The sequence below is a fragment of the Acomys russatus genome, chromosome 7 (genome assembly GCF_903995435.1).
Source record: "Acomys russatus chromosome 7, mAcoRus1.1, whole genome shotgun sequence".
In the NCBI taxonomy this organism is placed as follows: domain Eukaryota; kingdom Metazoa; phylum Chordata; class Mammalia; order Rodentia; family Muridae; genus Acomys; species Acomys russatus.
Genome location: NC_067143.1, coordinates 54,662,012 through 54,673,693, shown reverse-complemented (window position 1 = coordinate 54,673,693; position 11,682 = coordinate 54,662,012). Strand labels below are relative to the sequence as shown.

General features: G+C 40.3%; 1 protein-coding gene across 1 annotated transcript; it reads right to left on the bottom strand.

Annotated features, from left to right (window-relative positions):
• Positions 1 to 4,326: 4,326 nt before the first annotated feature.
• LOC127192159 (olfactory receptor 51D1) lies at positions 4,327 to 5,301 on the bottom strand. Its single transcript, XM_051149480.1, has one exon. It carries the CDS (start codon positions 5,299 to 5,301, stop codon positions 4,327 to 4,329), a length of 975 nt encoding a protein of 324 aa, XP_051005437.1.
• Between the last annotated feature and the right edge of the window lie 6,381 nt (positions 5,302 to 11,682).

Below are 11,682 nucleotides of genomic sequence, written 5' to 3'. Positions count from 1 at the left end.
AATGTCTTCATTCACAAACAGTATTATCATCCATGAAATTCTAGAAATAAAACTTGAGTATAGTGACTTTTAAGGTTCAAGATTAATACAGAGAAATCATAGTTCTCTGCACTAACAATATTTTCATTTTAATTGAATGTATAATACAATTTATGCTAACATTAAAACTTTAAAGTATTGAGAGAAAACTCTGGTAGAATACCTTAATCACTGAATGGAGTGTAGGACTTTTTCTGATAGATATCAATATTTTGAAAAAGAGGAAAACATCCTATTCATAAGCTGGAAGATGCAATCATAGTAATTCTCTTAATTGGACCAATACAGGTTCTTTATAGCCCAAACAAAATTTCAAAAGAGCTTTGTTCTATTTTTTAATTATGTTGCTATAAATTTTAAAATGAAAAAATTTGCATGGAAATATAAACAGATCAACTTTCAAAAGAAGAAACAAAGTTTGTGTTCAAAATATTTAAATTTCATAGACTTCTTACAGTGCTACTCTAATCAAAGCAATGTGACCTTGGTATAAAGACAGACAAATGGGCCGTGAGGCATACTCATTTAGAATTAGACACACACATGTGCAGAAAGCCAATTCTTTACAAAGGCAGCGCAGTTGTATATAATAACACAGTGTTATAGAGTAATAGGATTCTTATATGTAGTTATGCACAGATAACGCACCGTTGCTTAGATGTGCAGATTTCATAAATGGAATAAATTAACTTTGCTCTGTACTTCACACTACCCAGTCAAACAACTCAAAATGGATCAAAGAATGGCATGTAAAACCTAAAACTGTAAAGTTTGTTTTGTGTGACTTCTGGTTTGTAAGTGAGTTTTTAGATGCAACCATCAAATTATGGAACTCAATAAATCAAACCTCATCAAAATAAAAACTTTTAATTTTTAAAACTTATTAAAGCAATCAGAAGATAAATCACACAGTGGGAGAGGATGCAAAGTGCATATCTGACAGAAGATTTGTATGCAAAGCACGTTTCCACTCTTGAGTGCTGAGATGGTTCAGTAGATAAAGGAGTTCTCAGGGGATATGTTGCTTGTCTCCCAAACAAGAGATCATTTATGTAGGATGACTAGCCAATGGTTCTCCCAGCATGCAGCGACTGCTGCAGATCATTCCTCAATCCTACCATTTACTCCTCTTTTAGACTATGACTTAATCTACCAATCAGAACTAAAGTCCCAGAGTATAACCTTGGAAAGAGGGGTGTAGAATTAAGCCACAGCTGTGCCTCTGCTGTGTGACCTTAGAACAGCCATAAACTTGTCAGAGCCTTGATTCTCTTGTCTATGAAATGGGAAAAAATCAATACATAAAATATAATTCCGTTATATTATAGCTCATAGCTGACCATTAATAGTTGGAAAAACCAGTTTGGAGACTTCATAGGATAATGCAAGAGCAGGCACAGAATACAGTTTAGGGAAGGAAGTAAGGTGTGAGGTTGGGTAAGGCAACAGAGTAGTAGCCTCATCTCACCAAGCAGCTGAGCCATATAACCACAGAGCTCTTCATTGCCAGTTCTAGAAGTATGGAGGTAGACAAGGTCTGAGTCCTGACGTCCCAAGGGACAGGAAGGTGTCACAGGGGTATTTAAATTCTATGGTAGAGAATAAGTTGCTACCTAACTCCTTGAGATTTGTAACAGAGAAATAAGCATCCAGGTGGGTTGTAGGAGGTGGCATTCCATGATGGAGGAAGCGCAGAACCCAGGAGCCTAGTGGGAGGACCCTGCCTATCCAATCTCCCAGCAGAGCCACAGTGACTCTAGTCATCACCAGTCATACAATCAAGGAGATTCAGAGAATTCAGAGATATCCAAACACTCCTCAGAGGAAAACCAAGCAGTAACATTTCAGTCTTGACAACGGAGCAGCTTTCAGGCCTGGCATGAAACTTGGTTGTGAAACTGGCAACAGATGTGCTTAGAAAGCGATCTTCTAGGAAGAGGGTGACTTACATCATTGTCATTTCTATTATTAAACCATTATCATCTCAGCATTTATTGATTATTTTTCATTTTTCCTGCATTCATATTTAGTATCTCACTTTATCCCCCACAATCATCCAACAAGGCCTATGTTGCATTTCTATTTCATAGTGTTAATAATTTCCAAAATTGCTAAGTTTCAATAAGTTAAATAACTAGTCTCCAATTAAAAGCCATTAATATTAATCTGAATCCCATATGATTCCAACCCCACACTGCCTCCTTTTCTGATAATGAGAGACGTCACTTCTGAAGGAAGTTCTGGTAGGGTTGTTCATTTTTAAATTTCATTTCTAAGTCAGATAAACACAAGGAGATAAATTTCAATTTCTCTGAAGGTTCATTAAAAAAAATCTATTAAGAGATAAAGGTTTGCTTGTCTATTTTTAAAATAGCATAACAATATATCAAAATAGTACACGTAGACAAAATTCCAGGGGGCTGTTCACATAGATTATAACATGAATGGTGCTCCCCAAACTTGTATAATAACACAGGATACATATGATCACCTACTGCATGCTGATAACACTTAATCAACATTTTTAAAGGATGTAAAAATATCTGTTCCATTGCTGCCATCGTAGCTGGACATCATACACATGAGGAAATGAGGTTGTAAAATATTTCACGTTATGATAGTTCCGCAGTGTCTAAGTTGTAGTTTAGTAATATTTCCTCTGCCATAGTTTACATTCACTTCTATCTATACTTCCTCAATGTGAATTTTTTTTTTTTACCTAATGCCAAAATCTATAAACAGACTCAATGTGCCTTCAGTAAGATATACCATAGCCTAAGAAACATCAGAACTTTCAAGGACTCATATGTTCTTCTGCTCCCCCAATGAGATTCACAGATCTCCAGTCAAGGGCTTTTAAACATGCTTAGCAAACCATCAAGAAATGAGGGGAGAAGTGAGGAAACTATGACCTGCCACTGAGGAAGGAAGACTGGCACAGAGACTTGAGGAAGCCAATGCCCAAATGAGAGGCGGGAAGATAGGAAGAAGCTGTAAGATGAAAAAGTATGGACTGGCTCTTAAAAAAGAAGGGGGAAGCAGCATGACTGTGTTCCCAGAGTCATAACCAAAGCCTGAGCCAGGTCTCTCGGAGATTTGTGTCTCAATATTGGAAACTGTTCCTGCTTCTTGATTTCTTCGATCTTTTACCTCAACCCACAGCTTCACACTGAAACCACTTATCAATCCAGAAACACCAAGTCTATCTCAGTCTTGAGCCGCATAATCTACACTCAATAAAAAGGAGAAATGTGTCTAAGACATATGTGCCAAGAATATGCCCCAAAATTAATTATCACAGGAAAGCAAAGATTCATACAAATACACACAAACACACACACATGCTGCAATAATAACATTCATATAAAAATCCTATGCACTATAAACATAAACATAGCATAGGCATATGCTAAAAGACAAAGAGCACACATGGGAAAGGGCCAGCCACCCCAGTACTACACACCCACAGATGGGTGCATCGTGTTCTACAGATATGAGCAAAAGAAAAAAGGTACCTGGCATCCATAAATATACTTCCCATCACAAAGATGCACAAACCCTCAGTTTTACACAGATGTATATCAACAAACCAACTGACATACATCCCATGACAAAGTAAAGGTACAATCAATGACAGTATTCATAGCACATACACACATCAGGACATGACTAACATAGCTAGCACACAGTCATGTTTCTCTCTCCTTCTTCCACCCTCTCACCTTTTCTATATAAATATACCCACACATATCCAAAACCAAAATTGAAAACATTGTTATCAAAGTAACAGTCTCCCTGAAGCCACACAGATGAACAATGACATATTCCACATAAATGCATGCAAATGTATAAAGAAACTTCAATACTTCATATTAACTGCCTCCACTCCAGTTACGTCTCCTGCAAATGCCTTCATTAACCCTCAATTACAATTATGTAACTACTTTAATAACCAACACAGAGTCCCTGATGTGTACATATGGGAGAAAGCACCATCAAATTTATACATCAAAAGTAAAGAATCATGATATATGGCATTTATAGCTTTCCCATTTTGAAACTATGTATATTTTCTAGTTAGTAATAAGGAAGATGGCACAGCTATTACACCAGGCATCACAGGACAAGTGTTCTCCATAATGGTCTGTCCAGACTGGTCATAAGTTCTGTATTGACATATTCCCAGAAGCAGAAATGCAAAGTTTATCTCTTTTTATAATCAGAAGCAGATAGCCCAGTATGTTGTGATCTTTGATATTATTGAGGACACCAGGCTGAGTGGCCTTCTCACCTGCCATCTTGTGAGAACACACGGACAACCCTTAAACGAATCTCTTTGGTCTTCGCTCCATAGACAATGGGGTTCACTACAGGCGGTAGGAGGAGATAGATATTGGCCATAACTACATGCACTAAAGATGTGGGACCGCCCAGCCTGTGCACCACTGATAGCCCAATGAGCGGCACGTAGAAGACCAGGACAGCGCAGAGGTGGGAGATGCAGGTGTTGAAAGCCTTGAGTGCCGCCCCTTGAGTTGACAGCTCCAACACGGCCCTCAGGATGAGGATATAGGAGAAGCCAATGAAGAGGGAGTCCACTCCCATGACTGAGAGGATGATGAAGAGGCCGTAAACTACATTGACTTTGGTATCAGTACAGGAAAGCTTCATAATGTCTTGATGAAGACAGAAGGAGTGTGTGACAGTATGTGTCCGGCAATATGACAATCGCTTCAAAAGGAAGGGCAGCGGGAAGAAGAATACAAATCCCCTGGCCAGGGAAGCTAGGCCAATCTTGGCCACGGTAGGCCCTGTGAGCACAGAGGCATGGCGTAGTGGGTAGCAGATAGCCACAAAGCGGTCAAAAGCCATGGCCAGCAGGACAGCAGACTCCATGGCTGACAGAGCATGGATAAGGAACATCTGGGCCAAGCAAATGTTGAACTCGATCTCCTGAATGCCAGTTAGGAACAAGCTGGCCATTTTGGGCATGGTGACAGAGGAGAGGACCAGGTCAATCGTAGAAAGCATGGCCAGGAAGAGGTACATAGGCTCATGCAAGCGCCTCTCCACACGGATGATGAGGATGATGGCCAGGTTGCCCAGTGTGGCCACTGCATACATAAAACATAAGGGGAAAGCCAGCCAAAAGTGGATATTGGGTCCCAGGCCAGGGATGCCTACCAGGAGAAAATGGGCTGGATGGACCAAACTTCCATTTGGAGCAGTAATGAGAGGGAACAAGGGCTTTGGCTTCTGCATTCCAGATTCAGAGACTGAGAAAAGAGAAAAGGAGAAACAGCTCAGAGAAGAGAAAGAAAGAATGAGAAAAAAGACACTGAAGTAGTGATAGTTAATAAAAAAAAACTATTTAATTTACAAAATACCCAAATATTCTGAACCTCCCACCTCTTTCTGTTCTCATTGTTTCTATTTTTAATTTTACAAACTTTGGTATTTAAAAAAATCTTTTCAAATAAAAGCACCACAACCAAAATTAGCCAGATTCAAAGTTGTCCTTTTTATACACATCTCTCTGAACATCCCAAACTTCATCCTGACCCTCCAAGGTCCCAGCACTACATAAGAAAATTTTGATACCATTCTATTAATCTTGCTGAGTGAATGCCTACTCCCCAAACATTGAGAATAATCTTTCTTTTACAAGCTGATGTTGCTGATCTGGCCAGGACTCTTGGCTACATCCCACCCAGTTTTCACAGACCTTCCATTTTGATGATATCATTTCTGATACAATCAGGGCTGGGGGAAGGGTTAGTCTAGAACCAGAGGTTTGGTATCTGATTGTCTCTTGCCTATCATAATCTGATTTATGGCAGGAAATGGGAACTCATCCTAGAACCTGTTTTAAAGACAGATTTTTTTGTGTGTAGTCTGTGTAGCATTTCTTAAATTACCCTAATAATATTATCTGATATGAAGTTGGGAATGAGGCACAGAAAGAGAGTCAGTGATTGCAGCTGCTGCCACAATCAGGTGGCCATGGAAACAGCTCTCCTACCTTTTCTCCCTGGTAAGCTCACACCATTCCAGGCTGAACTCTCCCCTCTGTGTACCCACCACTCTGCTACATATGTCTGGCCTGAGGCCCAAGGATAGAACCTCCCAGTTGAATGATACATCTATCTTGATAGCCATTGGCCTCATATTGCCCCAAATAAAACTCCTCCAAAATCTATGTCCCTACCCCAATCCACCTTCCACACCACTGCCTCTGAAGAGCATGGCTTGAAGTGTCAGGCTTCTGATTATAGAGTTATAGGTGATCTCCTCCCCGTCCCCTCACTCCCAAAGTCAGACAGCCGCCTCCCCTACTACCCCCCCCTTCACGTCTGTTAACAAAGCATTTCGTGATGAAGCTCAAAGTTTACTTTCTAGCCCAGCTTCCAACTTCTTTGTTTCCTTCTCATAACCAGGTACTATCTGTACCACTAACACACACACACATACACACACACACACACACACACACACACACACACACACACACTGTACATTTCACATTTTTCCTGGTAAATTAAGTTCCCTTGCCTTGCTTCTTAAGAGTAGGAGGCTGGAACTGCAGAGTCCTCTCTAAGAGGTAGAAAATAATTACCACTGGCCTCCCAGAGGCTTGAGGAAATTCCTTTCTGAGCCAGTCCCTGAACACTGTCTCCGGTCCAGGCTACTGTAATTTAAAAGGGCTGCTTAATGACAGACTTCTCAGAGCAGCCGGGCTGTCCAAATGCACCCTCCATGCCCTAAACAATCTCTGTGGACTTTCCAAAGCCAAGACAAACCTCCCTTTGCTGCCTCTCTCAGGTCTGAGCCAGGGCATGTCCATCATCAGTTATGCTACCTAAATATAGATTGTCTGGCGGTCTTTGGGAGTGCTAACAGAGATGAGTGATCTGGGACCCAAGGTCCACTCAAATCCCCAAGGATTCAAATCCCCAATTCTTCTGAGATTTTATAGGAGAGTGGTGTGGGGCAGTTCTTGCCGTGGAAGACAGAAAATAAATGCCTGGGATGGAAAAAGAGTAAATACTGGACCGGAGGGATAGCCAGCTCCAGAAAACACAAAGGAAGGAAGGATACTTGTACTGATGCTCAAGGAGCTTTCTGACTTTTTGATACTGCCCTCTTGTGGTCATATGGAGGAGTTGCAATGTAGAAGCTTTGAGACAGGTGTCTCAAGGACCAAATTGCTTCTGACCCCTTTCCAATGCATTACATACACTTCTGGCCAATTCCTTTTCTCTGTCATTCAAACCTCCACTCTAGACTGTGTGAGAGCTATGACTGACCATACAGGCTACGTCAGCATGGAGTTAAAAATAAACACAAAGACTCTTTTGTGTTACTCTAAACAACTGAAAGAGACAAATAAGCAAGAGGAAACCCTGCTGAAATAGTGTTGCAACTTTCAGAAGAAGATCGTAAATCGAAAAGGAAAAGTGTAAAGACTAAAAGTACAAGAGCACGGGTTATTCTGAGAGCTGTTATGATGGGCTGGTGGAACTTTGTAAGCAGCGGAGAGGAAACTGGAAAGTGGGTGTGGGTGGCTCTTAAAAGGCTTACTTGTTAACAGGAATGGACCGGACAACACTCAAGGAATTGGTAGCTCCTGGCTGTGTTTATTTAATATGTATTTCAGAGCAAGCAGAGATTAGACATAAATGTTAACAGAAAAGAGAGGCTGCTGTCCTTGATTTCCCATGTTGTTGGTGAGTTTCTTCAAAGCTTTTGGAAGACCATACTGTTTGAGGTTGTAGTCCACCACCATGTCCCAGCAGCTCTCCCAAGCTGGCAAAGAATGGAAGACTCTCTTTCACAGCAGAGGGATTCTTTCTCTCTGCCTGAATTCATCTGGAGAGTGTCTCTAAGTATGATGCCCCGGACCCCTGAGGGAAGCCACTGTAACTCATGGCCAAAATCCAGGTTCAACTTCCTTTCTCCTGATAAGAAACTGCCCAATAAGTACTTGGAATTCTTGAAATGTAAAGGATTCCTGGCACCTCAGGCCCCAGCCAGTAGTATGTACCTACCCTGGAAACACCTCGCCCACACCCTAAGAACTAAATATAACCTTTGTTCACAAGAAATAAAGTTGAGCAGTCTCGCCATGTCCTATTTCCAAGAGGTAGGGAAGAATTAGGTGGGTGTTTTTTGGTTTTTGTTTTGGTTTGGTTTTGAGGTGTTTTGTTGTTGCTGCTGCTGCTGTTGTTGTTGTTGTTGTTGTTGTTGTTGTTGTTATTTGATTAATGATGGATATTTGTCATTTTCTAGTGGTTGTTTGCATTTTTAATGGTCTTGGTCAGAGAGGAGACAAAATATAAGATGTTCAACTCAGGCGGGGTGGGGCCTCTTTTTCTTTTCACTATCCTTCTTTCTTTCTTATGTAGGGAGTGAAGGGTTAAAAAGAAAAAGTTGGATATAGAAATACCATAAAAGTAATAGGAAAAAGGGTAGATTTTTGAATCTACTCTTATAGATCTTTATGTATTTACACAAAATTAATATTATATCTGCTTAGGATAATTAAGAAATGCAAAGTAATAAACTTATGGTTTTGTTTGGTGCTAGTTTAGTTAATCACTGGTGTTTTCTAAGTTAATCAGACAATATATAGCTAGAAAACAAGCAATTCAGGTATACCAGAGATGGATAGTCTTCAAAAACCTCAGAGATCTACTGAATATGCTATTTAAAGATATTTTATTAATTTAAGACTTTTTGACCATGAGACATGTCAGCTCCTAGCAGAAACCCCATTACACTTCAAAGAACATCCATGTGGGGTTTGCTTCATATGTGACAAGCAAGCCACTGGGCAAGAAAATGTCCTTGTTTCAATAGCAAACACAGAATACGGGGAAAACTGGTTGCAGGAAAGTCAACTGCTGAGCTTTGCAAAGCCAAGGTAGGCAAGTTCTTCATATGCCTGCTTCATAGGAAAGTATGTCAGATGTTCTGGGCCAGTCAGCCAAAGAGATGTGTGCTCCAACATTGCGACAGTCAGCCAAAGAGATGCGTGCTCCACCATTGCAGAAGAATTTTGGGTGACTGTCCACGCAACCAACTATCTCTGTCATTTTTGTAGTTTGGAAGCTGCTTACTCTGAACTACATGTTTATTCAGATATTATTTATCCTTCTCATGTCTCTGATGGGTTTGAAGATGGGATAGTTATAGGTTACAATTAAACTTAGTTGTTTAGGATTTTTGAAGATATTTTATGTCTAAAAAGATGGATTTTTATTGGTATTGCAAGTCATGATAAAAATTAAGTTAGGTACAGAATTTTGAACACACCAAGATGAGATAGGTAGTGGAGTTCTTTCTTCAAGTTCACTAAATACATTGGACTGAACACTGTGAATGTAATTTTTACCCAATAGTATATAGCTTATTGATGTTAAAGAAAGTATTTTATTTAGACAAAAAAGGAGAAACGTGCAGGATATTTGGTCCCATTGTGAACCCAAGATTGTCAATTGTGAAAAACCTATTTCTTGTTTGGTGTGGCTCAGCCTTAACACACACCTCTAACCCAAGAACTTTCTGTTTACTGTCAGCAGGTGGCTATGGTGTAGCTTCGCCCTAGCACACACCTTTAATTCAAGAGATTTCTGTACACAGGATTAAATAAAATTAACCCTAACTCAGAGGTAAAACAAGAAACAAGCTGACAGTAAGGAGGGGCATTGAGGGAAGCGTATTTAAGACAGCGTGGAGAAGAAAAGTGGGCTCAGCTGACTCAAATGTCAGCTGAGTAAGAAGGTCAGCTGGGTGCTTTCTCTGCCTCTCTGTGCTAGCAGGTTTTCACCCCAGTATCTGGTTCTCTAGTTTTCATTGGTAAAAATAAATGATTGGGATTTATTGCTTTAAAACAACAAATAGTTTTGTCCTATTTTGTTAAGGATATATTTGAACATGTATACATATGACATATCTGTGTGTGTGTGAGACATTCATGGTTTTTTTCCTCTCTTATTCTTTTATCATGTAATAGAGCATTGAGTTGATACCAGGATTTAGGTCTTAAATCTGTATTAGCATACTTAAATTGTGAATATTCCACAAGGGACTTCACTATCTAGTCTTGGAAAATATGATTACGTTTGAAGTTGTATGGAAACAGTTCTATCATGATCGGTGAAATTATGACGTCATTGTCTTTTGTTTTAAGACAGGTTCTCATGGATATCTAGTTTGTTTTATTTAAGATAGAATCAACGGCTCTGTAGCTCAGGATGACCTTGAATTTCTGAATTTCTTACTGAGCATCCCAACTTCAAGGATTACATCTGTGTACCACCATCCCCAACTTATGTGGGACTAAGACCCAAACCCAGGGCTTCATAATACTGGGCAAGCGCCCTACCAACTAAGCTGCATTCCAACACCTTTTATTGAAATCTAAGTGTTATAATATGGGATTTGGAATGACATTTAAAATGTACTTCTGGTTGTGAGAATGCTTCCAGAGAAGATTAGCTAAACGCCTGCCCTCAAATTGGGTAGCATCTTCTAACAGGTGGCCTATAAATAAAGAGGTTAAGGGGAAATGCAGCGTGTGTCTGCCCACCTTCCCTTCCTCCTGAGTGCACCTACCGTTCCCTTTGCCACGCTCCGCCAACATTAGACAACAGGTTCTTCAGCCTTCCAACTTCATCTTAATACAAAGAACCAGAGACTCTTGGGGGAGCAGGAGGAGTCCCTGTCTCCTGTGCCTTCAATGCTGAGACACCCATCTTCATGGACTGAGTAGGCACTGAATTCTTTGTCTCTAGAGCAGTGGTTCTCAACTTTCCTAATGTTAAAACGCTTTAATACAGTTTCTCACATTGAGGCGACACCCAACATCAAATTATCTTCATTATTACTTCATAACTGTAATTTTGCTACTCTTATGAATTATAATGTATATAACTTTGGAGAAAGAGGATTCCCAAAGGGGTCACGACCCACAGATTGAGAACCACTACTCTAAAGGCTGTTGACGATTGTTCTTTAATACCCAGTGTCTATCATGCAAGTCTCTATCTATCTATCTATCTATCTACCTATCTATCTATCTATCGCTATGTGTGTGTGTGTGTGTGTGTGTGTATACTTTTTTTTCATTCTGTTCTTCTAGAGAACCCTACCTAAAACATTCTGTAACTGTACGTTTTACAGAAAAACCTTTATACAGTCTGGTTCTTTTCGGATCCATAAACAGACGCGCACTGGAGAAAAACCCTATAAATGTAAATAATATAGGAAACTCTTTGCTCCTTTTGTTTGTTTGTTTGTTTGTTTTGGTTTTGGAGACAGGGTTTCTCCGTGTAGCCCTAGTTGTCCTGGACTCACTTTGTAGACCAGGCTGGCCTCAAGCTCACAGAGATCCGCCTGCCTCTCCTCCTGAGTGCTGGGATCACAGGCGTGCGCCACCACGCCCAGCTGCTCATTTTTATTCTGTACAAGTTCACCAGCCAATGAGGTGACTTGATCTTGTCTTCAGAAGCTCCGGGTCCAACCCTGCCCCTTGTAACACAAGCTTCTTCCCAGCATCCCTATGGTATCCTGTTCTCAGGGCCTTTGAGCGTCATAATTGCAAACACATTCAAAGGATGTCTCTGATAGGTTATCACGGAA